The 27,352-nt window shown below is 40.1% G+C and overlaps 2 protein-coding genes across 4 annotated transcripts; one reads left to right on the forward strand and one right to left on the reverse strand.

Moving 5' to 3' along the window:
• Positions 1-1,542: 1,542 nt before the first annotated feature.
• On the forward strand, positions 1,543-18,512 carry mbtd1 (mbt domain containing 1). The gene is made up of 18 exons (XM_022215768.2): positions 1,543-1,686; positions 2,899-3,136; positions 3,789-3,922; positions 4,546-4,657; positions 5,610-5,689; positions 6,013-6,130; positions 6,238-6,372; positions 6,638-6,726; positions 6,848-6,946; positions 7,307-7,442; positions 7,555-7,610; positions 8,749-8,853; positions 8,922-9,069; positions 9,967-10,049; positions 11,371-11,608; positions 11,691-11,762; positions 12,504-12,686; positions 13,204-18,512. The coding sequence occupies exons 1-18, from the start codon at positions 1,606-1,608 to the stop codon at positions 13,290-13,292; spliced, it is 2,196 nt and encodes a 731-aa protein (XP_022071460.1). The 5' UTR covers positions 1,543-1,605; the 3' UTR covers positions 13,293-18,512.
• Positions 18,513-21,018: 2,506 nt separating this feature from the next.
• Positions 21,019-26,420, reverse strand: LOC110966421 (zinc finger protein OZF-like). Of its 3 annotated transcripts, XM_022215775.2 has the most exons (5): positions 26,333-26,420; positions 25,090-25,185; positions 23,008-24,285; positions 22,170-22,304; positions 21,019-21,975 (listed from the first exon to the last, which is right to left on the reverse strand). In XM_022215775.2, the coding sequence occupies exons 2-5, from the start codon at positions 25,144-25,146 to the stop codon at positions 21,973-21,975; spliced, it is 1,473 nt and encodes a 490-aa protein (XP_022071467.2). In that variant the 5' UTR covers positions 25,147-25,185; positions 26,333-26,420; the 3' UTR covers positions 21,019-21,972. The 3 variants fall into 3 exon arrangements, with proteins under 3 accessions (XP_022071467.2, XP_051797366.1, XP_022071469.2); XM_051941406.1 differs by having other exon boundaries at positions 25,090-26,396; XM_022215777.2 differs by having other exon boundaries at positions 22,170-22,301; positions 25,090-26,390.
• Positions 26,421-27,352: the final 932 nt, after the last annotated feature.

Consider the following 27,352-nt stretch of genomic DNA (forward strand, 5'->3'; position numbering starts at 1 on the left):
GATATCAAACCAGGTCTGAACTTGTTTAAGATTGGTTTTGAATTGATGTTATTAACCACGCCTGACGTACTCGCCAGCGGGGTTACTGCATTCGCTTCGGTATCTGGCTGGCTGGGTAATATGTATGTGTGTATGTCCGTTCAGATATCTGGGCGTGGTTCTGCCATCTACTGAGGGCTGGTCTAGTTGGTGTTTTACTTTAATTTGCCCTTTGGTTTGTTGTGGATCACTGAGTCCTGTAGCTGGAGGCCAAACGTTCTGTGAGAAGCTACAAAAGCCAGTTAAACCTTTAAAGGTCAGCTGTGACTCTACAGCATTTCTCTGTTTCTTTCCGTGTATCCCCCTCATTAGCAAGTCTTTTATACTTTATCACAGGTTCATCCAGCCAAGACCAACAGAAGAAAACACAGAAACCAAACGTGAGAGAAAACAGCTGATCCCAGACAGGAACCTTCCTCACTGTTTTGCCCACTGGCCTCTAGGACTGGTTCTAAACTTGAATTTGGGCTTGATTGTCAAGATTAATTTTAGACTTTGCTGTTCATACTGGTTTTATACGCAGTTGAAACTGGGATTGGAACTGATTTAGAAATAGTTTATCCATGGTTTTCAACTTAGTTGTTAGGCTGGGTTTGGTTAATGAGGTTAATTAACTGGGTTTCCAAATATTTTTGTACTATTTTTGAACATATTTGGGCTTGATTCTGAATTGGGTTTAAAAATGGTTTTGGACTTGGTTGTAAGAAGGGTTCCAGATTGGTTTTGGACTGAGTAAGATTTGGATTTGAACTTGATTTTAAAGTTAGTTTTCAACTGGTTGCACAGTTGTGAACAAAAGTGTCCTTCCATCTGTAAAGATGGTTCATCGTGTCAGTCTTATTTCCAATGACTCCTAAAACTGGAATCAACTGAAACACAAGACATCTTACAACAAATAATCATGCATTTTGGTTCTTTTGTAGATTCCTAACAGGTTTTCTTTTGTACCATTTTACACAAGTTTTAAACTGGTCTTAGACTGGTTTCGTACTAGTTTTGGACTCATTTGGACTGGTTTTTATGTTGGCTATGGACTGGCTTCATACTGGTTTTGTACTGGTTTTAAACCTTTTTTGTATTGATTTTAGACCAGTTTTGTACTGGTTTAAAACCTTTTTCTGTACTGGTTTAGACTGGTTTTGTACTGATTTAGACTGGGTTAAGTACTGTTTTAAACTGGTTTTGCACTGGTTTTAGATTAGCTGTAAACAGAATCAGAGTGTGTCACTAAATCACATCTGACAAGATAATAAACCAGTTTAAATCTTCTTTTTCTCTTCCAGTTTGGTTTCAAGTGTCTAATGTCTGGCTTTCATTAATATTTTACAGAAACAGCAGACTGAGGCTGATTGAACAGATGAAAGAGTCTTGCTGCTGCAGTCACCTCAGATAACCTGAGCTGCTGTTCTCCCGCTGACCTGCAGGAGTCGCTGCAGGACTCAACGGCTCATCTGATCTTAATACACGAAGCAGAACCAGCAGCCAATCAGCGATCGTTTATGCTGTTCTCACACATGCGCAGTGCAGCAGTATTGGCCGTGTTGATATGTCTGCTGCTGGGCTTTAATGAATTTTTCTGCGGGTTCTGGAGCTTCAGACCACCGACCGTCCGGCACAACCCGCTTCATGGAGAACCCCAGAGACCTGGTGAGTCCTGCAGCCTGTCTCACCGCCAGCAGCCCGTACGGAGCTTTGTTATTGTGGCTGGCAGCGGCTGCTTCAGAGCCGATAGAAAGTCATAGCAAACCCCCGTTGAGAAATCCGCTACTTTACATTTATTTCGCTCTTTGACAAAATAAGTGTGAAAATTATGAAGACATTTAAACAAATTATCAACGAAACCAAGATGAGTTCTGGTTCGGCGTGTGCATTTTGCTAAAAGCACTTTTAAAATGTGACAAAACATAACATGTACATCTGTTGTACACAAAGTCTCCTGTCGAAACTCCGCTGAAAATCAGCCGATATTAGGTTTCCTTTATGATTCCTAAAAAAACACACCTCAGTGGACAGTATTTTAAATTATTTGATAAATCAGGTGGTATTACCGTTTATTCGGTTTACATAAACTCTAAATAAAATATTTAAATTTAGTGAAATTTCACTTTCTTTATCGTTGTCTTGTTTTCCCGCTATGTTGTCATCTACATTCACGGCGCGGAGCGTCACGGTTGCTCCGCACGAAAAAAAAAAAAAGATTTCAGAAACACACTGTGTCGGTACATGTTGTTCCTGAGAGCCGAATTTAACGGAGGCTGCAACAGAGTGAGTCCCTGCAGGGGGTTGTGTTAGCCGGGCTGCATGATGCTGTCAGGACTGAAAGGAAGCTGAAATCTCCAGAATCGTGGAGGTCATCTGGCCGCTCTGTCAGGCGCCAGCTGCGGCTGCAGAGTCTCTCTCTCTCCGCTGTCAGTCAGCGTCTCTCTGCCTCCGTCTGCACCGCACTGCAGTGCTGCAGGTTACCGACCTGCAAACTCACTGAGCCCAGACACTGAATGCAACAGCTGTCAGGACGCTGAGTATGGAGGGAGAATATCTTGATCAGCTGCTGCTTCAAAGTCACATGAAATCAGAGCAGAAGAACACATTCACAGACAGATGTTTAGAATGACGACCTGATGTTATTCAGGTTGTATTAGAATACTGCAATAAATGTGCATTCTGTGCATCAAATACATTTTTGATGACATAAAAATGAGATATTGCAATTGTGATCCTCTGACCTGTTCAGGAGAGTTACTATGGTGTTGAGATGTTTCGTTGTGAGGTTCAGATACTTCATGGTGAGGTTCAGGTCATTCCCTGTGACATTCAGGTGCTTTACTATGAGGTCTGTTTAACCACTGAGCTCCTCCTCAGGTGGAGCGTCCCTCCAGGAAGCGGCGGGACTCCTTCGGGATGCTGGATGGCCTGGATGAGGACCGCAGCAGCTGCAGCACCGAGTCCAGCGGCGGCAGCGGAGCGTCCAGCCCTGAGGACAGCGAGGACGAAGACTTAGGAGGAGTAACGCAACTGACTCCGTCCTCCTCGTCCTCCCTGACGCTCATCAAGACCAACGGACAGGTGTACACCTATCCTGACGGCAAGGCCGGCATGGGTTAGTGAATCAGCCAGGAATCAATCAGTTTGAATAATTTTTTATTAAAACAGCCTAAATTCTGTGATTGCAGCTTCTTTGGATAAAAGAAGACATTTGAGGAAACTCTGATCCTAAAATCCAAACAGCTTAACAGTTAATCCTGAAACCAGCTGATAAGTTAAAATAATTATTAGTTGCAACTGTTGAATGTACTTTAATCAAACTACTTTTTGAAAATTTAAAGCCCGACAGATGAATGAATCCTGATTTTTCGCTCTGGTTTGGTCGCCTCCAGAAGATTTTAGAATCAGGATGAAGTTGTGTCGGTTGTCATGTGACCTTCAGCTGGAGGTTTTGTGCGATCGTTGAGGGGAAGGAATGAACTGGAGGTGCAGGAATTTATCCATCAGCTGTCAATGATAACATGAATCACCAACCATTTTGATAATCAGTTTCAGTCATTTCTTAAACATTATATTCTGTCTGTAGCTTCTTCAGTGTGAATATTTTCTGGTTTCTTTCCTGTGCATCAGTAAATTGAAGATCTTTGGACTAAATAAGACATTTGAGGAAACTGATCCACATTTTTCACCATTTTATAAACCAAACAGGTGATCAGTTCATCCAGAAAACAACATTATTGAAACGTTTGTGCATCTGCTGTCCTCAGCCACCTGTGAGATGTGCGGGATGGTCGGCGTCAGAGATGCTTTCTACAGTAAAACCAAACGTTTCTGCAGCGTTTCCTGCTCCAGAAGTTACTCCTCCAACTCCAAGAAGGCCAGTATCCTCGCCAGGCTGCAGGTAGAGACTCACTGGATGAACTGGAGGATAACTTTATGCGAAAACCAGTTAGAATGAAAAGAGGAAAAAAAGTTCTTACATTATTTATTTTCCAGAAAATGTAAGAAACCTGGAATCAACACGTTTCCAAGTGTCCACTGATGTTAGCAACACTAGAAATAATGGAGGTTCCACATAGTAAGGATGTCTAACTGTTTACTTTGTGTTTAGTTTCTACATCCTGCAGTTCAGCTGAAATTCTCTGAATGGTCATTCTGTGACTGTTGGCAACAGCTGAGTCAACTTTGGTTTCACAGTTGTGTCGAGGAGGGAAGAATTTGTGATTTTCACAGTATCTTATTTGAGCAAATGGTTTGTTTTTGGCAATTTTGTAATGAAATGTAGAATAAATTGATTTTGATGATGATTTTAATCTCAGATTTGATTGATTTTCCTGAAGGAACACTGTGTGAAAAATGAGCAATTCAGAGGAAACTGAAAATCTGATGATTCTTTCTGTTTTTACAGTTACTGGTGTGCATCTTGAGATATGAGGAATCTGGGCTGTTGTTGAGATTCTGAGTCTTGTGTCTAGAAATGCTAATTTTCTTTGTCTCACTTGTTTCCAATGCATTTTTTTAAAGGGGAAGCCTCCCACCAAGAAGGCCAAGGTTCTCCAGAAGCAGCCTCTGATGACCAAACTGGCCGCCTACGCTCAGCATCAAGCCAGCCAGCAGGGCGGCGTCAAAAAGAGCGGTGAGTTTAAAACAAGTTAAAGGTTAAAAAAACAAGCAAACAAGTCTGAATGTTAAAACTGTCGTGGATGCAGCAGTAAGCACTGTTCAGTCACTTTTATTTTCCACTAAAGTCCAGACCTTTGAGCATGAATAGTGTTTTCAAGACTTTGTTTCAGTCTAATCTGTGGCTGCTAGCAGTTAGCGTAGCATCAGCCACTGTCAAAGCATCTGATGTCCTCATTTTTGTTGATGTTTGTGCTTCTCTTTTAGTTTTTGCAGGTTGTTCTTCTGTCAGTTAGAACAGAGTAAAAGTTAATCTGACTTCAAAAAAGATGTTAATGAGCTCCAGATGAGATGTTAGCTGCAGGCTACGAGGCACAGCTAATGTCTCAGTGTTAGCATTAGCCTAGCACTGTCAGCAGAGTCGATTGCAGGTGATGTGCATCTGTGAGTTGGTCATTCTGTGTAACATCAGGAATGTTTGTGTCATACTATTGTGTTTATTAAAAGCCTTCATGAGTTTCATTTAATGTGCTCCTCTGTCTCTCTGTGTAAACAATCGCTCATGACGTGTAACAGCCAATCAGACAGAGTGGTGGGCGGGACACTGCTGGGACCACAGAGTGACTGCAGATAGAGAGGAGCTGCATCTGAGCCAAAGGAGAACATTTAATGTGTTTCACCATAGTTTGTTGATAAAGATATCATCGATACCATTAATATATAATGTCAGCGTTAACAGTCTGTAGGCTGGTAACTGGTCAATCCCTACGGTAAAGGTAGAGATAAAAGACGATAAAACTTGTCGGTTTTATCGTCTGCTGCAGCCGCGGTGAACATGCAGGTAAAGGTGTGTTTGGGCCTAAATGAAGGAGAGAGTCTTCCAATCACATGTCAAATGCTGTCCTGAATGCAGGTTTAATCACGGACAGTTTGTCATGACATTCCCTTTGTTTGTTTGTTTGCTGCAGTATCTGTGGAGGTGTTCGACTGGGGCCGTTATCTTGGAGGTGGAGACGTGACGGGAGCTCCAGTCAGCTGCTTCAAACATGTGAGCACAACACGGCATGACACGAGAGGACAAAACAAGACAAGACACGATAGGAAACAACCATCAGTATACAAAGACACACACAGATATCACCATAAAACCTGTCAAGCTGATTAACAGCTCTTTATGATATCACAGTTTTTCAAAAAAAAAAATTTTTGTATGCAAATTAAGAGTTGCCTAATTAAAAATGCTTCATTCCATAAATGTCTTTTGGCGTTCTGTATTAAAATGAGCACAGTAAACCTGATATTGATAAACCATAGAGTCTTTTGTGGAAATGAAAACGGAATAAACATAACTTGTGTGTCTTTGTTGCCAAGGTGCCAATGGGGAAGTCGTGGGGCGACATCGGGGAAGGAGTCCGAGTTGAGGTTCCAAACACTGACAGTGGTCTGCCGATGAAAGTTTACTGGATTGCTGGGATCATCAAACTGGCTGGTAAACACACACACACACAGAGTAACAGATGTTAAATAGATTTAAATGTGCCCTTAAAACCTGACCTGTTTGTGTTCTACTTTATGTTTTCTGTTGTGTGTGTGCAGGCTTTAAGGCATTGCTTCGCTACGAGGGCTTCGACAGCGATTCCACCAGAGACTTCTGGTTGAACCTGTGTGTTCCTGACATCCATCCAGTCGGCTGGTGTGCAGCTGGTGGGAAACCTCTGGTCCCCCCTCAGAGTAAGGACTCTCACCTGTGTTTCCATGGTGACACAAACATGGCCGAACATCACTCGTCTGAGTATGTAGCCGAACTTTAAAACCCTTAACCTGAAGAGTTACTGTTTGTCGACTGTTTATGTTGGTGAAGTAAACCGGTTAGTTAGCTAGTGGAGTCCACCTGTCGCTTCAGGTGTCACCTGACCAGAGGACAGTAACATGATTGGCTGGATGTTTATCACCAGGTTGCAAATGTTTAATGTGAATTTATGTGCGTGTCTTACAGCCATCCTTCACAGGTTCACCAACTGGAAAACTTTCCTGATTAAAAGACTGACGGGATCCAAAACTCTGCCGCCGGACTTTTCCACCAAGGTCACAAAACACACGATACAACACACACACAGAGGACATACAACATTGATAACGTGTATGTTCCACAATCCTTAACCTCACACTGCGCTCAGATCTTTGATGAATGTGTCCTTTGGTGCAGGTGCAGGAGAGCATGCAGTTCCCCTTCAAGAAGCAGATGAGGGTGGAGGTGGTGGACAAGACTCACCTGTGTCGGACCAGAGTGGCTCTGGTTGAACAGGTGGGTGTGTTTGTGTCCAGGTTTTTATTCCATAAAGCGAGTTTACGAAATAATCCAGTCTTCTGTCTGACTTACTGTCAGGTTGTTTTGGATCCTGGAATGAAATCTGACACAGTTCCTGTTACTCCGGAAGCTAGTGTTGGGAAACTAAACTGGTCCAGGTCAGGCTCACTGTCGGACTTACTTTCAAACAAGTTGTAATGTTAACTGCCAACTGTGAGGCTAACTGTCAGGTTAGCTGTAAGGCTAAAACTGAGTTGCTGTTCAACCAGAGGTCCTATGACAGTGACAGAAAAGTGAAGATTTTACCGCTGACCGTGTGTCCAGGTGTTTTTAGGTGTGGATGTTGTCTTGTTGCAGGTGATCGGCGGTCGCTTGCGGCTCGTATACGAGGAATGCGACGACGGAACAGACGACTTCTGGTGTCACATGTACAGTCCTCTGATCCACAGCATCGGCTGGTCTCGATCCATCGGACACCGATTCAAACGCTCCGGTGGGTCAAACTCTGCACAAGACTCCATTTGAAAAACATTGAATTTAAACCAGCAGCAGCAGGTTAATGAGGGTGAAGGTGAAATATGACAGCAGTGTGTGTTTGTTTCCAGATGTGTCAAAGAAGCTGAGCGGTCAGATGGATGCACCTGGACAGCTGTTCGCTAAGGTGATGTCACCTGATGTCCTTATTACTTCACATTTGTGTTGTTCCTCTGATTTTTGTCTCAGAATGTAGATAGAGAATGAAAGAAAGCTGCATTAAAAGACATTTTTAAAAGCAACGATACCAAATTTACAAAGATTTAAAATATGAAACCTTGTCTTCTGAAATGACTCATAAACTGAGTATAAAAAACAAGATCTGAGTGTATTTCTACGTACTAAAAAACACATATTTTGAGTAAAATGTAATGTTTGTTTCATGATAGTTTTTTCATAATAGACAATATCAAGTTTACATGGAGCATTAATGACAAAATGGGAACAGGCCATGACCACAAACCACAAAAATGAACATTATAAATGTTAAAGAGCAATGTATATCCTAAGAATAAATTTATAAGAGTTGCGCACAGAATGATTAAAAATTTCAGCCCCAGTATTCCAACAGTCTATCAGTTATTCACAGTTTTTGTCCTCACAGTTCCAAATCTGTCCTCCTCACTGTGTTATTGTTGGTTCCCTGTTGTCGCCACAGGAGGGCGGTAGAACTCCTGACTGTGCTCCTCCGCTCACTTTGTTCTCACCTGTAGTTTCTGAGTCGTCTTTCATCACCTGGCTGTTTTTTTTTAAGTTTTAGGTTAAACATCCCAACAATTCTGAGACATTCTGAAAAAGTTGGGATGTTTTTTGAAAGGTGGCATTCTTTAAGAAAGTTGGGACAAAGTTGAGCCATTTTTAGAAAGTTGGGACACTTTGAGAATGCCAAGATGTTTTTGAAAGGTGAGACTTTTTTTGAGAAAGTTGGCGAAGAAGTGGGGAAGTCTTTAGAAAGTTGCAACACTTTTAGAATGTTGAAACATCGGTATAAAGTTGGGATGTATTGAAAAGGCTAGGACTTCTTTTTTTAGAAAGTTGGGACATTTGTAAAAAGTTGGGGGATATTTATTGAGGTGGGATGGTTTTGCTCCATCGGACTCGGTATGTTAGTTCCCTGTTGTCACCACAGGAGGGCTGTAGATGACAACTCCTGACTGTGTCATCACTAGTCTCCTGGCTGGTTATCAGGTTTAACCCCATCTGAGCTACGGAAACGTTCCCGTAATGTTCTCTAAAGTTCTCTGGTGGTTGCTGTCGTCCTGCAGGTAAAGGAGGTGGACCAGAGCGGCTCCTGGTTTGAAGACGGGATGAAGCTGGAGGCCATCGACCCTCTGAACCTGTCAGCCATCTGCGTGGCCACAGTCAGGAAGGTGAGCTGAGGTTCTGCTGTGACTCGGTCCGCTGCTGGCTCCATGTAACCTGCTGCTTCCTCCGCCAGGTGCTGGCAGACGGATACCTGATGATCGGCATCGACGGATCGGAGGCAGCAGACGGTTCCGACTGGTTCTGCTATCACTCCACCTCCCCCTCCATCTTCCCTGCCGGTTTCTGTGAGATTAATAACATCGAGCTGACGCCCCCTAGAGGTACAACAGACACACGACCACCTTAAAACAGATACACAACCAGCAAGGTCAAGGAAGATGTTTGTGGAAAGTTGGAACATTTTAGAGGAATGAGACATTTTGAGAAGTTGGGATGTCTTTAGAATATTGGGAATTGTTTTAGAAAGTCGGGAAATTTTTAAAAAGTTGGAAGTATTTAGCAAATTTGGAGAAAGCTGGGTCATTTTTCGAAAATTGTGACGTTTTTAAAAAGGTGGAACAGTTTTTGAAAGTTAAGACGTCTTTAGAAGGTTTGGACGTTTATTTTTTTTATAAAGTTTGGACATCTTAAGAAAGTTAAGAACTTTTTATAAAGTTACACAAGAAGATGGTGACATTTTCAGGAAGTTGTGTCATTCTTAAGAAGTTGGGATGTTCTAAGAAACACATCTTAACGTTTGGACGTCTTGAGGAAGTTGGGAAATTTTAAAAAGTTGAGATGTCCTTAAAAAATTGGATGTTTTTAGAAAGTTGGGTACTTTTTTCGAAATGTGTGACAGCCTTAGAAAGTTGGGACATCTTCAGACAAGTGAGACATTTGTAAAAAGTTCTGCTGTTCTTGGGATGAAAAGTTGGATGTTTTTAAAGCACTGGTTTCCTTTGTAAAGTCTATTTAAAAAAAACAATCGTAAAAATTGCCTCTACATATGCCCTGAGCTTCACCTGATGTCTTTGGAATCCTTACAATTGTATGCAAGGTGTGATCAAGACGTTTTCAGATAGATACTGTAGAAATTTAAAACCTGATTCAGATCGGAGCCCCATCCTTGTTGAAGTCTCTGCAGTGATGCTCTGCTCTCAGTGTTCCTGCAACACTGGTTCTCCTGCTCTGGAATCATGTCGAGGCTCCTGTTTAACGAAGCTTCTTCTGTTTCTCAGGTTACACCAACCTTCCCTTCAGATGGTTTGAGTATCTAAAGGAGACCAAGTCTGTGGCAGCTCCAGTGAACCTCTTCAACAAGGTGAGAGCAGCTGGAAACAGCCAACAGACGTCTGTGAGGATTTATCTTGATTGTAAGCTGGTACTAGTTAACTAGTATAGTATTGGATACAGAAATGATGCAGCTGGAAATCTTTAAAAATCAGATTTTATTTTCTGCGTGCGTTGTTTTATTCTTCAAAACGTTTGAAAAACTGTAGAACACCAAAATCGTTCTGTTGAGTTCAGCAGCAGAGACTGAATTATGCTGATATTTACCTGTAGATATTTACCTGTAAATGTTTGCCTGTAGATGTTTGCCTGTGGATGTTTTCCTATAGATATTTACCTGTAGACGTTTACCTGTAGATGTTTGCCTGTAGATATTTACCTGTAGACGTTTACCTGTAGACGTTTACCTGTCGATGTTTACCTGTAGATGTTTACCTGTAGATGTTTACCTGTAGACATTTTCCTGTAGATGTTTGCCTGTAGATGTTTACCTGTAGATGTTTACCTGTAGATGTTTACCTGTAGACATTTTCCTGTAGATGTTTACCTGTAGACGTTTACCTGTAGACGTTTACCTGTAGATGTTTGCCTGTAGATATTTACCTGTAGACGTTTACCTGTAGATGTTTGCCTGTAGATGTTTGCCTGTAGATGTTTACCTGTAGATGTTTACCTGTAGATGTTTACCTGTAGACATTTTCCTGTAGATGTTTGCCTGTAGATGTTTACCTGTAGATGTTTACCTGTAGACATTTTCCTGTAGATGTTTACCTGTAGATGTTTGCCTGTGGATGTTTTCCTATAGATATTTACCTGTAGACGTTTACCTGTAGATGTTTGCCTGTAGATATTTACCTGTAGACGTTTACCTGTAGATATTTACCTGTAGATGTTTACCTGTAGATGTTTACCTGTAGACGTTTACCTGTAGATGTTTACCTGTAGATGTTTGCCTGTAGATGTTTGCCTGTAGATGTTTACCTGTAGATGTTTACCTGTAGACGTTTACCTGTAGATGTTTACCTGTAGACGTTTACCTGTAGACGTTTACCTGTAGACGTTTACCTGTAGACATTTACCTGTAGACGTTTACCTGTAGACGTTTACCTGTAGACGTTTACCTGTAGATATTTACCTGTAGATATTTACCTGTAGATGTTTACCTGTAGACGTTTACCTGTAGACGTTTACCTGTAGATGTTTACCTGTAGACGTTTACCTGTAGACGTTTACCTGTAGATGTTTACCTGTAGATGTTTACCTGTAGATGTTTACCTGTAGATATTTACCTGTAGATGTTTACCTGTAGATGTTTTCCTGTGGATGTTAACCTGACCTCCATCCTCCATCAGAACGTCCCCAATCACGGCTTCCGTCCGGGCATGAAGCTGGAGGCTGTTGACCTCATGGAGCCCCGCCTCGTGTGTGTCGCCACCGTGACCCGCATCGTCCACCGGTTGCTACGGATACACTTCGACGGGTGGGAGGACGAGTACGACCAATGGGTGGACTGCGAGTCACCTGACCTGTACCCAGTGGGCTGGTGTCAGGTGACCGGATACCAGCTGCAGCCGCCCGCTGTGAACACAGGTAACTCACCTGAGTGACAGGTGAGCTTCAGAGCTGTGAGCAGGTAATCAGCTTTTATACAAGTGTTTGTTTGTGTCTTCAGGCTCCAGAGATCTGCAGTCAGCAGCAAACAAACAGAGGAAGAAATCTCAGCAGTACAAAGGACAGAAGAAAAGTAGGTCCTTTAAGGATTTCTTTACGACAGATAAAGTACGACTTTCTCAGTACTGGAAAATTTAAGAACAAAATGTTAGTCAACATTTCATTTCCATCTGCATGCTGCCTCTTAATTCCTTAGATCCAGCCAACAAGAGCCATGACAGCTCGTCTTCCACTTCAGTTTTAGCTGCATCTCAGAGACTCAAGGTGTGAAACTGAAATTCCCATTCAAGTTAGCGTCCAAAATTACAAAAAAGCTGTTCAAAATGACAAAAATCTTTCCAGAGTGTCTCAAAACTGGTCTAAAATTATTCAAAAACTCACCAGAGTGACTCTAAAGTTGTCAAAAATTAGTAAAAAAAAAAAAAAAAAAAAGGTCTAAAATGAATGAATTCCTTATGTTCGCTTCTGTACAGATGATATGCTTCTATAGTTTTTGGATGTTACAGATGTTGGATATAACAAAATCTGTGAAGTTCTGTAATAAAACCCCAAATTTAACCCAGAAGGAAGTCGGTTTTGCTGAGCTGATGTTTGTGATGTTGCTTACCCCTCTGAACTCCAAGCAGCATTTTCTGGGTGCTTTTGGCGAACTCATTTCCTCCCGCAATATAAAGGAAAACGGAACAGCCGTGAAGAGTTACACAGTTAGAATGGCAGGAATAAATAAACCTGGAATAATCGTGTCCATGTTCCTCTGCTCTGTGTTCGGTCAGATGTAATCAGATTACTATTTAAACGTGTTCCTGTCTCTCAGAGAGGAAGTTGCCCGTCGCTAAGCGCCCCGTCAGCCTCTCGGGCGCCGTGGTAACCGGTGTTCCCAGGAGCCTATCAGGAGACGAGAATGAGACTCCGCCCGACTACCCATCACCCCCTCCTCCAGCCTCAGCAACCCAACCGACCACCACCGACCAGGACAGCAGCACCGAGGGCGGGGCAGGTAAACCGGGGGCTCGTAACCGGGGTGGGGTCGGTAACCAGGGGGCAAGTAACCGGAGCGTAGGTAACCTGGGTTGGGGCAGGTAACCAGGTGGGTAGGTAACAGAGGCGGTGTAGGGCCGATGACCAGGGGGCAGGTAAACTGGGGGCAAGTCAGTGGGGTGGGGCTGGTAACTCTTCTGTCCCTCTCAACTGACCAGCAGACAGATGGGTCCCACCACATAAAGAGTCGGGCTCTGCTCAAGGTTTCTTCCTGTTAAAAAGGAGTTTTTTCTTGCCATTGTCGCCTTAGGGCTTGCTCTGGGGGTTCAGGCATATGGGTTCTGTAAAGCATGTTGAGACAATTTGACTGTAATTGGAGCTATATAAATAAAACTGAAGTGAATTGAATTGAATTAACCAATGGGAAAGGAACCAGGGGGCAGGTAAACCAGGTTGTGCAGTTAGTGTTCTGTTGTTAGGACTGTGCAGAGGGATCGTGGTGTTAATGAATGTTCTGGTCCTGTTTGTTCCTGCAGGTTCTCAGGTGAAGGAGGAGAACGTTGGAGGTTCGGATGCTCAGAGGACGGAAACAGAAGCCAACGGATCTTCTGCTCAGTTTCAGTAGGATTCATCCATCTTTCTTTGTCTGTCTACTGTGACACAAACAGTTTCACTCTGTCTGTTCATTTCCTGAGAGCAAAAAACAGAACAACAGCCAAAAAAAAAGAAGCTGAAGAAGCAAATTTGCTCTTCTTCTGGGATTAGCAGGAAAAAAACCACAAGAAACTTTTCTGTTCTTCAACGCGAAGATCTCGACCCGTGTTCGTGTTCGAAGGTCAGAACTGCGATTAAAGTGAAACTGTGACGTCACGATGAATTCATTTAAAAACACTGTGTGTTTGTGTTCAAGTGTGAATGATGACAAAGCATCAAGATGCCACGGAGAGAAAAACCAGCAACGGTAGCCTTGGCAGCTCGATTTTCACTTCAGTTTCAGCTTCAGAGACTTGAGACGTGAGGCTGAAATTCAAGTTTGAGTTAATGTCCAAAACGACAAAAAATACGACATAAATTGTCCAAAATGCAAAAAATTGGTCCAAAATGACCCTAAAGTTGACCAAAATGGTGGAAAAAATGCATAGAATGACAGACAAATGTCTGAAATGACAAAAAAAACTTCAAAGAATGTCTTGAAAGTCATCCAAGATGACTTGAGAATTGTCTAAAATGGCAACAGTTTGGTCCAGAAAGACACAAAAGTTGTACAACGTGAGTAAAAAATGGTGCAAGATGAACAAAAAAAATGTCCCAAATGGCTTGAAACTTGTCCAAAATGAGAGAAACTTGTGTGAGTGTGATTGGATGATGAAGCATCAGGATGCCATGGAGAGAAAAACCAGCCAATCAGAGCCATGGCAGCTCGTCTTTCACTTCCTGGTTTCTGATATCAGAGTTGAAGGTGTGAAGCTGAAATTCAGATGGTTGGAGTTCAGCAGAGAATTTGATAGAAAGCTTAAAATCACATAAATGTGAGAGAAGTTTGGTTGAAGGTGTTTTATCAGAATGTTTTCCTGAATCACTTAAAGGCTCGTTCTGCTTTATTTCTACCTGCTGTGTTTCACGAAAAGACAAAAGCTCCCTGGTTCTGACATGAATAATTAAAAAATGGTTTCAATTTGATGATTAATTGTCCAGAATGACCGAAAAGTTGTTGAAAAATTGTCTACTGGGATGCAAAACTTCCAAGTCCAAAATTAGCTAAAACCTGCTCAAATTCACCAAAAATGTGGAAAATAAAAGAAAATATGTTAAAATGTTTTCCAAAATGACTGAAAACTTGCCAAAAACCCCAAATTAAAAAGAAATGTTCAAAATGACAAAAATCTTTCTGGAATGACTCAAAATTGGTCAAAAATTATTCAAAAATACCTGCTTTTATGTAGATGATGTGCTTCTGTTCCTCTCTTCCAAGTCCAAAATTAGCTGAAACCTGCTCAAATTCATTCTTTCATTCGGTGTGGAAAATATGTGAAAATATATTCAAAATGTTTTCCAAAATGACTGAAAACTTGCCATAAAAACTTCCCACCAAATTGTCCAACATGATTTGAAACTTGTGTATTTGTGAAAATTGTCCATAATGGAACAAAGTTGGGCCAATAAACTCATTGGACAGATAAATGGAAACAGCAGCTGAAATAAACCTGAACGATCCTCTAAAGCTGATTCAGTCGTTCGTTAAGAGTTTATTAAACTGAAATAAATCCAGTTTAACAGTTCAGCAGCTACAAGAATCTTTCATTTACTAACTATTGATACCTCACAAAAATTTTTAAAGGAATGAAAAGAAGTTTTAGCTTTTAAAAGTGTGAAAACAAAAGGGTTTAATTTGATGTAACAGATTATTTCAAACAGTAGAAAGATTATATTTGATTTACAAATGAAGATGATCAGATTCTAAAAAAGTCTAATTTAGCAAAACAGATGTTTAACAAACTAATAAAGTTGATTTATTCACAACTGTGGAGATAAAAAATAAATCCATTTCAAACTTTACATTATTATACAAACATATATTTAATGTGCTTTAGTGGATGAAATGTAGTGAAGGTTTGTCGGTGAGTCAAAAGTGGAAAAATGAAAAGTCCGTCTGTGAAGTTTTGTATTAAACTGAATTAACTGTACACAGCAGTGAATGTTGGTGTTTGTTAGGAAGTAAAAATACCAGATTTACAGAGAAAACGGATGAAAAACTAAACCTAAAATGTTGACTTAGTCAGAATAACTCACTGAAATGTAAACTTACCTCTTGATTTTGTTCTGAGCATATTTTATTTGGTAATTTTGACTTTAACTGTTTTCATTTTTTAGTTAACCAAAAGAATTCAATTTTTTTATATAGCGCAGATTCACAGCATGTCATCTCACAGTGCTTAGCATAGTAAGGTACAGAGAATGTCAAATCTGTGCAAAAAATACTCAAGTTGCCAAAAATGGCTAAAGTTACGCTCAGAAAATGACAATAAATTGTTCTGAAATGGCTAAAAAATTAACCAACAAATGGTCCAAAATCACAAAAAATGATCTAAAGTTCCCCAAAAGTTGTCTGCAGTGAAAAAAAATACTTACAATGACCCCAAAATTGTCCTATATGACAAAAATGTGGACCAAAGTGACTCAAAAATAGTCAAAAATTACAAATAAAATGGCAAAAATGACTTTAAAAATGGTTCAAGATGACTTGAAAAGAATCACAAAAAATTTGCAACAATAACTTAAAAAGTTAGTCAAAACTTGTCCAAAATGACAAAAAATCATCCAAAGTGACTCAGAGATTGTCTGCAGTGATAAAAAAAAATTTCAAAAATGACTTTAAAACGTGTCAGGTTTTTTTTTTTTTTCAAAAGATGCTCCACAGTCACTCAAAAATCGTCTAAAATTACAAAAAAAATGTTAAAGAACTCAAAATTTGTAAATGATAAAGACTGGCCGAAATTACTAAAATATTTTGGAATTTATCATGTTGAGTGTTACAGAATTTTATATAATTATTTTTTTGTCTCTACATATTACCCCAGTAATGCAAAAAAAGTTTGTTTTTACCGACCGATGTCTAATAATTGAATCATTCTGACTCACTGTGCTGACTTTTTTGGTTCTTGTCATGTCTGAATTTTCTTCGGTTTAGTTTTTCCTGTTTCCACATGAATCTAATCTGAATGTTTGTTGTCTGAAGGCTTAAAATCTGGTGTTTAAACTTGAGAACTCGAAGGTGTTTTAAACAGAACTTGGAACATCTCAAACGCTGAACTCGTAGCTGTTTTTTAAATTTCACTGCTGTTTTTACGTCGTCTGTTTTGGTGTTTGTCGTCTTTTTGTACGTGAATCTACAATAATGTCAAACTGTCCTCTTTTTATTCTGGTGCTATCGATAGATGACATATATAAATCTAGAAATCTACACATTTGATAATGTTTTTATGGAATGACTTTGACAGATTGTCCGTGACTGGTGGAAACGTTTTTGTATCTGAACAAAATGTGAGGACTCGATGACTTTCCTCGTCGGTTTGTGGTGTTGTCGTGTTTTATTGGTTTTCTGTGAGGTTTTAAACGGCAGCATTTTCTTCCAAACTCTGAAATAATCTCTAAAGTTTGAAACCGAGATGTCGCTGGTTGATTTTTATTAAATCGTCTCAAGACAAAATGGAAACTTTGACTGGGTCTGTCGCTTAAATCACTTAAAGGCTCGTTCTGCTTTATTTCTACCTGCTGTGTTTCACCAAAAGACAAAAGCTCCCTGATTCTTTCATGAATCATTAAAAAATAGTCAGAGGTGCTTTCAGTTTGATTATTGATCGCCCAAGATGACAAAAAATCGTCCAAAATTCCTGAAAATTTGTTGAAAAATTGTCCACTGTGATGAAAAACTTCCAAATCTAAAATTAGCTGAAACCTGCTCAAATTCACCAAAAATATGGAAAATATGTTAAAAATGTTTTCCAAAATGATTGAAAACTTGCCCAAAATCCCCCTAAATTGTCCACCGTGATTTGAAACTTGTCCTTAATGGAACAAAGTTGGTCCAATAAATGATAAATATTTAAATCAATAGGAACTTATTGGACAGATAAATGGAGACAGCAGCTGAAATAAACCTGAATGATCCTTTATACCGGACTCGGTCGCTCATTAAGAGTTTATTAAACTCAACCTAAATGAAAAGTTTGACTAGGTCTGAAGTTTTGTAGACAAAAAAAGTCAAAAATCATATACTGAAATTATCTTGGAAAGCAAGATAAATTGTTTTGACTGGATCCAAAAATTGAGACTTAATTTAAGCGGGAAACATGAGCTTGTTGTTTTTGATCTGGTGGAAGATCTTGTAACCAAATCTAAACTACAAACAAAGTCAGATCAGGTGTAAAAAATCCAAGCTTGGATCAAATGGAGATGGTTTCAGTCAAGATTATGGATTTATTTTCTTTAGATTCAAGGTCGCGGAAATGGGATGAAGTCTAGAACTCTAGAGATAATCAATGCAGATTTGGTTCCCCAATCAAGACTTGGACCAAAGATGCATCAGGTCTAAAATGTTGTGGAGGGAAAAGATTATGAGTTTGAATCAGATTAAAAGTTTGGAGGTAAATTAAGTTGGGATTTTGGTGAATTTTCTTAGATTTGAGGTTCAGATACTACAACTTTGGAGATGATGCAATCAGTTTCAAGGTTCTGTATCGATAGAAACTATCTCTCTTTGGTCTTGAGTTGGATCTTTTTACTCGGAACGTAAACAAGCTCCAGAAAAGATCATTTTTCTTTTCTAAACGATATCAGAAAAAGTTTCTTGAGGAAACAGCGGCTGTTCTCGGCTTCTTCTGGCTGCGTTTATTCACCGTTTACTTCTCTGAGCTACAGAACTCATTTCAAATTCAGCCAGTTAGCTTCAGTCGGAGAATTTAAATCTTGGTAATTTAAAAAAACTAACTGAAAGGAGAATTTTCATCAATATTTTTTTTAATGTGCCAACGAAGAAAAACCTGTAATATTGAATGTTTTTGTCCCGCACTGAGTAACGAAAACCTGCCGACACTGTTCATGTCCGTGTTGTTCACATGACGTTTACTGAGCTCTGATCAAATGTTTCAAAGGTCTGTTTATGTATAGATAAAGATCTACATACTGGAAACGTCTGACAAAAGAAATGTAGTTCTGATGTTTCATGAAGCTTTTTTTAAAACATTGTGCAATTTTTGGCAGCATGATTGTGAAGAAATGATTACATTTAAGTGTAAAATAAATGACTCACTTTACATTTTTATGCAATAAAATGGTATAAAAGAAATTACTGGTATTTGAAGTTATTTCATTTCACTATGTTGTGTTTGCAAAAGAATATATATTTCATTTTTTCTGTCATTTTTTGTTTTTAATCTTATTTGCTGATAATTTCCATCTATTAACAGACATTTTATTGATTGTTTTAAATCAGATTATATTTATTTTTCATATTCCTTTAAAAACCAACCTGTTTTCAGAAAAAATATGGACCTTGTACAAACAGGTCATCACATTCAGTTTCTTTAGTTTTCTTCTGACTGAAACAAGACAAGATTTAGTCCAAAAGTTCCAAGATTGTCAACGAACAGTTTAATGTATGTCATCACATAGGGGAGTATGTCTTAAATATGTCACTGTAAACATCGGAGGAACATGCTGTAAAAAGTTGTTTTGACTGAAACAGTTTCAAGATTTCTTCAGAAAAATATATTGACTTGTGTCCAATATGTGATCCCTGATCTGGGACAACATTCATAGGATGCTATATCTGGTGGTGGTCTAAATGTTTGGCCTGAATGTTCTGAAACCAGCTGACTTTGTGGAAAAGGTGAGTTTAACAACCTCAGCAGTTTGTCTTCATCAGTCAGTTAGAGGTTTGAAGTCTTTTTCTGTCTCTGATCTTCAGGCTCGTGAAAGGAAACCAGTGTCACCAGCGACTCTTGATCTGGATCTGGATCTGATTTGTTTCCCTACTGGACGTCTGGACTTGACCCAGCAGAACCAAGGAGGGTCAGCTGATATTGGATCAGCTGCTGACGGGGTAGGTTCCACCTTCCAGGATTGCATTACTGAAATACCTAGATGTACTGCTTCCAACTTCAAAAAATCAGCTTCTCTCTGACCTGATATTCTTAGCTGTGACCAATAGCAGCTAAAGTTCATTGTTGGTAGCTGAAGACAACCAGATTTGACCAGCTATATTCTTCAAGTTCAGTGTCAGAAGAACACCTTAGCATAGGATGTAGTCAAAAATGACAGATGTCATTTTTGACTTCTTGTATGATGTCCAAAATGAAAATGTCATACTTTAATAAGTTGTCCCAAAAGTCCCCAAAACGTCATAGTTTGGTATGTCGTCCCAAATATGAAAAAGAAGTCACAATTTAGTATGTTGTCCAAAAACTCACAACATTATAGTAGTCGTCCGAAAAATCACCAAAACAACAAAATTTAGTATATTGTCCAAAATGTCACCAAAACCTCATAGCTTATTATGTCGTTCAAAATTTTAAAAAGGCATAGTTTAGTATGTCAGCGGGAAACTCACCAAAACGTCATAGTTCGGTACGTCATCCAAAATTTCACCAAATATAGTTTTGTATGTCGTCCCAAATTTGAAAAAAGTCACAATTCGGTATATCGTCCAAAAACTAACCAAAACATTATAGTCGTCATCTGAAAAATACCCAAAACGTCAAAGTTTAGTCATCCAAACTGTCACCAAAACTTTAGTTTATTATTTCGTCCAAAATTTGAAGAAGTCATAGTGTATTGTCCGAAAAGTCACCAAAACGTATTAGTTCAGGATGTCATCCAAAATGTCACCAAAACATGATAGTTTAGTACGCTGTCCGAAAAGTCACAAAAACGTCACCAAAACATCATAGTTACTCTGCCAAGGAACGGCGGAGTTATGTGATCGTTTGTTTGCGAATCTGTCTATCTGTGTGCAACATTACTCAAAAATGGACTAACAGATTTGGATTAAATTTTCAGAGGTCAGAATTGACACAAGGAACACCTCATTAAATGTTCACAGTGATGCAGTTTATAATCTGGATTCACAGCTTTAAGGATTTCCCATTGGGAGATATAGCTGCCGACACGGCGAAGCTGTAACCATGACGTGAACACTGTCAGTTACCCTCTGACAATCATATGATGGCGATCCTACTACAGACTGACAGTGATTTATCACATACAATCAACTTAAACTTATGTGTTGTGCAACATTTGTTTTTCTGTCAATCTGCCAAGTGTGAGTTCACTATTTGTTCTTCCTTTACATACTTTGGTTTTGTGTTTTAGGTGAACTGAGTTTTCTTGATAATTATTACTATATTTTACTTGTAAGAAATGATAAATATGTATTTAAATGAGCAAATTGTAACTCCACCTCATTGAACTTTTAACCTCCAGTATCATGTTGTGTTTGTAAAGTCATCACCACTGCATCAGGTCTTGGTGTGGTTGTGTATTTACACTAAACAACGGTGTGGATTAACCTCCTCTTGTGTACAGTTGCCTGGTTCACCCTCCACCCACCCAGACATCATCTTCTCCAACGACAACCTGACAGTGATCTGCAATACCTACGACGAGCGGGTGGTCATGGGGAACTCCGCCTTCTCCATTACTGGGAGATGACCATCGATCGCTATGACAACCACCCCGACCCAGCGCTGGGCATCACCCGGGCCGATGTGCTGAAGGACGACAAGGCCTGGGCCATGTACATGGACAACAACTCGCACACCAGCAGGTAACAAAGAAAAAGACCAACGACTGCCTTTGGTTTCATGCTGATGTTGTTTTGGATTTATTCATTTTTACATATGTTTGGAAAAGACACCAATGCACAGTGATGGAAGAAGTAGTCTGATCCATTATCAAAGAAGAAACAGCCCGTGTGGCATATTATTGTTTGTTAGTTTTGTCATTGCAGGTGGTTGAGAGAGCGACTTTTAACTATTTTACTACATTTCATAAAAGATGAATCTGAAGGGTTCAGAGTTGATTATCACGAATTTGTATTAACGAATTACTGGTTGTTTGCTTGGCCTGTTTGTTCTGTTGTTTGCTCATTTCTTTGGTCTGTTGGTTGGTCGGTCAATTGGTTGTTTGGTCTGTTGTTTGCTTGTTTGTTTGGTCTATTGGCTTGTTTTGGTTCGTTGGTTGTTTGCTTAATCTGTTTGTTTTGTTGGTCGGTCAGTTGGCTGATTGGTCTGTTGGTTGTTTGGTGAATTGGTTGGTTGTTTGATAGACCATTTCATATACTGTGCTAAAGAACTCATGGATGTGGGTTTAAATCAAGCAACTGAAGTAAAATTTAGTGAATGAGCATTTAAAACAATCGAACAAGACAACACTTAACAGTGCATAAGCTACAATTTAGTTGTTTTTTTTTAAGTTCATGGTGTTTAAGCTCAAACCAGGATTTTCAGCTTGCTCCCTACAGCAGTGCACCAAAGTATGAAGAGAAAATCAAATCAAAGAACCTTCTTCCGTTGACTTCAGAGTCTCCACATGTCTTCTGTTGAACACTAGTCCAGATTTAATAAGAACTTTTCTCGACAGAGTCTTTCTCTTTGCTTCCCATAAAGCTTTGACTGGTGAAGAACAGACAACGGTTGTTGTTTGAACAGTCTCTCCCATCTCAGCTGCTGAAGCTTGGAACTCCTTCAGAGGATTATTAGGTGTCTTGGTGGCCTCTCTCACTTCTTTCGTCCTTGGTCACTCATTCTTTACTGGATTAAAAACAGTAACAGGGGAGAAACTTCTAAGTGGGGTGAATACTCTTTACATGTACTGTACTTGCTGATCCTTTATTTTTACTTTGTAGTAGAAATTAAGGAAATCTCATCAGAAAATAGAAAGATGAGAGATGATTAAAATATGATCAAGTGCAACTTTAACAAAGACACTAAACAAGAGATTATACCTGAATTCTGTGGAGCCTGATCTCAAGGACTTTAAGTTTGTGGACGACTTCAGGACCTTGTACTGAACCCGGCATGGGGAAGTCTTCTTGGCAGGCATTCAGTTTGTGTCCAGTGTGCATATCTGTGTCGTTCTGCTTGGAAAACAAACACACAAACACAGTGGAAGTCAAGGTTTCCTGGACATCTGAAGACACTTTGACCTGTTGTAATTTAACATTCAGTTGTCTGAGCTTCCAGAAAGATTAACACTTGCATAGAAAGAAATTGGCTGCAGGGGTTTAAACAAAGGATGCCTCGATAAAGTACTTTTGGCCGACGATCCAAGGTGAGTCATTAAATACTTAGCATCTGCTGATAACATAGCCGTCCATAATAGACACATCAGCTATTGTAGCTGAGCTGCAGTACCTAGTTGCACCACAAGGTGGAGCTTCTTGCCAGACCTTAAAGACCGTTCTGTGTTGGACAGTACAGATCATTGTGGAACCTTAGCTAATAAAGGAGCGCTGTAACAGAGACTTATACGAGGCTCACTGACATGAGGCCAGCAAGCAACTGACGAGTTAAGCTGGATTTATATTCGTTAAATATCCAACATCCCAGTATTTAACACTGATGTCATGTCTTTTCAACATTGTGTGGTGACAAGTTTGTGCCAACGCTGATCACATCAGAATTTCCAATCTTGCGTACACCCCAAGATTAAACTGGACCAAGTTTCTGTGTCAAGACTGGCCACAGTTGTTCAAAATAGTATCACACTAAATTTCACAACAATATCCAAAATATCCAACGCAGAATAGTGTGTGCACTGTTGCTGGGACAACCTTTACGTACCTTTCTGTGACCCTGCTTGAATGTTTTCTTTCTGGTGTGGATCTGCTGGTGTTGTTTTAGGCAACCCAAAGTTGTAAAAGTCTCATTATGCTCGTCACATCTGTAGGGTCTGTCTCCAGCGTCGTCAAATTGGTGAGCGACTCCAGTGTTGTTGAAGCCTTTCCCATACTGGTCACAGCGGTACGGTTTAACCTTGGTGTGGGTAACTGCATGAGCTTTGAACTGTGAGAGGTTCACAAATGTTTTGCCACAGTAATCACATACGTACACATCTTGTCCAGTGTGGATGCGTTTGTGACGTTTTAGGCTCTCTGGACGCTTGAAAGTTTTTTCACAGCAGTCACAGTGGTACCGCTTTTTACCAGAATGGGGGCATTGATGGATCAATAACTGTTCATGTCCAGTGACGGCTTTCACACACTGATCACAGTTGAAGGGTTCACCTCCGCTGTGGACGACTTGGTGTCTTGTTAAATAACTCTTGGTAGTAAAAGCCCTCCCACACTGATCACAGCTGAATGCTCTGACTCCACTGTGAATGAGTTGATGGGTTCTTAGGTTGGATATCAGACTAAAAGCCTTCCCACACTGACCACAGATGAATGGTCTAACTCCACTGTGAATGAGTTGATGGCTTGCTAAATTACCCTTAAAAGTAAATGTCTTCCCACACTGACCACAGATGAATGGTCTAATTCCCCTGTGAATGACTTGATGGGATGCTAAATTACCCTTGGAAGTAAATGTTTTCCCACACTGATCACAGCTGAATGGTCTAAGTCCACTGTGAAGGACTTGATGGGTTCTTAGATTGGTCTTCTGAGTAAAAGTCTCCCCGCACTGATCGCAGCTGAATGGTCTAACTCCACTGTGAACGAGTTGATGTCTTGTTAAATTACACTTTTGAGTAAAAGTCTTCCCACAATGATCACAACTGAATGGTCTAACTCCACTGTGAATGAGTTGATGGGTTGTTAAAGTGCACTTATTAGTAAAAGCATCCCCACACTGATCACAGATGAATGGTCTAACTCCACTGTGAATGAGTTGATGGGTTGTCAAATGACCCTTCTGAGTAAAAGTCTTCCCACACTGATCACAGCTGAACGGTTTGTCCACAGTGTGACTACGCTGGTGAATTCTTAGCTTCATTACTGTGATAAAAGTCTTGCCACATTGTTCACAACCGAGCGATTCATCTCTGTTTGATGCTGTTGGGGAACCGTTGGTTTCCTCCTCAGATTTCTGATGTCTCACTTCATTGCCGTTTTCATGTTTCTGTAGCAACAGACAAAGACACAAACAAAGGCAGTGATTTAAGTGCAATTGTGAAACAAGAAAAGCACTCAGGGAGCGCAGTACTTCACCAAGGCTGCTCAGTCGTATCATTTCCGACAGATGAAATTTTTAATAAAAATTTACCACAGGCGTGGGTTGTGCATGTGTACATTATGCACGGATACTGAATCGCATGACGTAAATGTAGCGGACAGCAGGAATTGATGGGACTCGGAAACACCCTCACAATTTAATCAGCTGTTCTTTGTTCTCTTTCCGACGGATAATTCCCGCTAAGTCCGCGGCGGTCGATTTCTAGAAGGATGGCATTACTCTTTCCTTATTCTGGCATTTAGCAGATAGAGATAACTTTGGCAATCCTAAATGACCTAAAACAGGAGACGCGTTGTATGATTTAATGTCAGACATTGTTAAAAAAAAAAAAAAAGGTTAGGTGTCATTTTATACAGTGCAAGTAAACTTCTGGTTTCAACTGTCTAAATTTCTTGAGAAGGAAAAAGGCCTGCAAACTTACAATGCCCAAAAGTATTATTCTCTACCAAAGAAAACACTGATCCTTTCCTTCCTGAACACCTGGCTTGAAAAACAAGACTTTCCTGCGTTACTTATCTACGTCACCATGCAACACATTTGCAGAATGTTTTACAAGCTGTTAGTTTGGCCTTAGACAAAAAATAAACAACTTCCTAGCTGTCCACCATTTTATCCTCAGTTGAGCTGCTTCTGCAGAACTCCATCTCTCCAAATAAATTAATGATGATAGCACAGCGATATGTTTCTCACTTTTTGTGAAGAATCCATTTTTCCTCCGTTGTTGAGCTCAGACAATGCTGACAACATTCCTCTGCTCCTCCGTCAGACTCTCCTCCTCCCAATCACCTGTGACATCAAACACATCTTAATTAGGATACCACTCTATCTGCAAGTGTCAATGTCCTGTAAGTTCATCAGCCAACACAGAGGACAGACTTCAGCTCAATAGTTGACTTTCAGCTCTTTTCAATTTCACTTTAAACTGATACAAATCAACTTGCACAGAAAACAGACATGGAAAAAGAGAATAAAGAGAATATAAAAATTCTACTGCAGGTGATTCAAGACAGGAATGCTGCTAGAAAACTGGTAATGCTGGAAGTTACTGTATGCATTGTCCTGCTCAGTGACCTTCAATAAAGCACTTATTTCTAATGTGACTGCTGTACACTTGTATATAAACTTAATTTATATACATGTGATATTGAAGAAGTGTAATGAAGGAGACGTAGAAATATCTTATCTTTCTTGGGCCGAATAAAAGTGGAATTAATGTTACTGACTAAATATGCTCAGAGATAAATACCAACGGAATAATCCATTTTCTAATCTGTGTTCTATCAACTGCAGGACCAGCAGTGTAAACAGACTGGGAAACAACTCAGGAACAAGGATAAAAACATACTGATGTATCCTCTGCATCATACTACTACTACTACTACTAATAATAATAATACCAAAAGAAGAATAACTAAATGTTAACAGGTTGGCTGATGAGGTCTGCCAGGTGCAGCTTTCAATCCTACCCTCCAATATCGGGAATTTACCCCAGGTGTGCCAGGCAGCAGGCACGCGCACACACAATGATTGGTCTTTTAAAAAACACTTTAACAGTCAAACAATTGCAGACGAGCAGTGCGCTTGCCGAGGTAAACCCAGACAGAACAGCAGCAGCGCAGCGGCCCGCTTCAGGGATGGAGCCGCCCGTAAATGACGACGCAGCTTCCCAGGCCACAAGTGAGGCAGCAGAACGCAGCTTGATAACTGCCAACAGAAACCAGAGACACATTTCATGTGCAGCCCACAAAAGCGCTTAGAAACGCCAGACAGAAGCAAACCAGCTTATGTCGTGAATCCAACGCAGCGCGTTGATTATTACGCACGGCTCCCAACTTTCGGCCAAGATACCGGCCGACTCTGCTAAAAAAGCAGAAAGCGCATCAGACGCGCCACTAATATAGCCCAGAAATGCAGCGACCGCGTCGGAATATACCTGGCAATAGTAAACGGAGGAAGCTCGACAGCCACGTCAAACCGAAGCGACTCACAGGCACAAGGAAGAGGTAAGACGGTGCGTCATCAGCGCAACGTCTCCGTGAACCAATGGGCTCGCTCGACATGAGCCGCACTGACGCAGAAACGATCACTGCAAAAAGACACGGATTAAAGCGGACTTTCAGCTCCATATCGTCTCTGACTGGCCTGAAATCTACGATGCAATGAAATATTAATATTTCTAAAATAAAAATACACCGATGTTCAACTTCAGAGTCAGATATAATGTGAGCAGTGAACCCCAGGAGTTGGTGGAGTTTATTTGTGTGTGTGTTGACCAGAGAAGAGAGTTAGCATCCAGTAAATATTAGCTTTAATGTGAATTAGCGATGCTAACAGAGCTAGCTGACCAGTCCCGGTTAGCAGCTAAATGTAGCATCAAGCTAACGGTGTTTGTGTTGTTCCTGTAATGTGGTTCATTAAGTTGATAAAACTGTGGCTGGTTGACATTCAGGAAACTTAAATGTGATTAAAACAGTAACGTTAATGTTCTAGTTGTCAGTAATCAGCTTTAATTTGACACTAAAACAGACTCTGATAGTTTTAAATGACATCAGTTTCAGTAATTTGTTGAAAATGGTCTCATTCGTTGTTGTGATGTTGCTGCTGATTCATTAAAACCAGATGATCCGTGTTGAAGACACATTTAGTTCTAATATCAGAAGCACAAGAAGGAAAACGGAAGTTTAGTTCTGCTACGTTAAAGATTTCAGGAATAAAATAACTAAATGAGTCTTTATGCCTCCAACTTTATTTCACAATAATGAAATAATCCCAGATAATAAAAAATAAAAATAGAAAACCTGAGAGAATAATTTCCTGAAAAGTCTATGAAGGAAAAGCAGCTTTTTCTCCTGAAAGATCAGAATCAGCTCCAACATCTACATCAGACAGCATCAAGTCAACCAGACAGAAAAGAAAAAGAAAATGACTTCTTTCTGATCACATCTGTTCTGCT

The sequence above is a fragment of the Acanthochromis polyacanthus genome, chromosome 21, assembly GCF_021347895.1.
Source record: "Acanthochromis polyacanthus isolate Apoly-LR-REF ecotype Palm Island chromosome 21, KAUST_Apoly_ChrSc, whole genome shotgun sequence".
NCBI classification, from domain to species: domain Eukaryota; kingdom Metazoa; phylum Chordata; class Actinopteri; family Pomacentridae; genus Acanthochromis; species Acanthochromis polyacanthus.

Excerpts from the sequence above, each read along its gene's own strand:
- mbtd1 (XM_022215768.2), top strand. The coding sequence starts at position 1,606 with ATGAATTTTTCTGCGGGTTCTGGAGCTTCAGACCACCGACCGTCCGGC. Across the intron at positions 3,137-3,788 it reads TGACGGCAAGGCCGGCATGG|CCACCTGTGAGATGTGCGGG; the intron begins GTTAGTGAATCA and ends TGCTGTCCTCAG. Across the intron at positions 6,727-6,847 it reads CGCCGGACTTTTCCACCAAG|GTGCAGGAGAGCATGCAGTT; the intron begins GTCACAAAACAC and ends CCTTTGGTGCAG.
- LOC110966421 (XM_022215775.2), bottom strand. The coding sequence starts at position 25,146 with ATGTTGTCAGCATTGTCTGAGCTCAACAACGGAGGAAAAATGGATTCT. Across the intron at positions 24,286-25,089 it reads AAATGGATTCTTCACAAAAA|AAACATGAAAACGGCAATGA; the intron begins GTGAGAAACATA and ends CTGTTGCTACAG. Across the intron at positions 22,305-23,007 it reads TCAAGCAGGGTCACAGAAAG|CAGAACGACACAGATATGCA; the intron begins GTACGTAAAGGT and ends TTGTTTTCCAAG.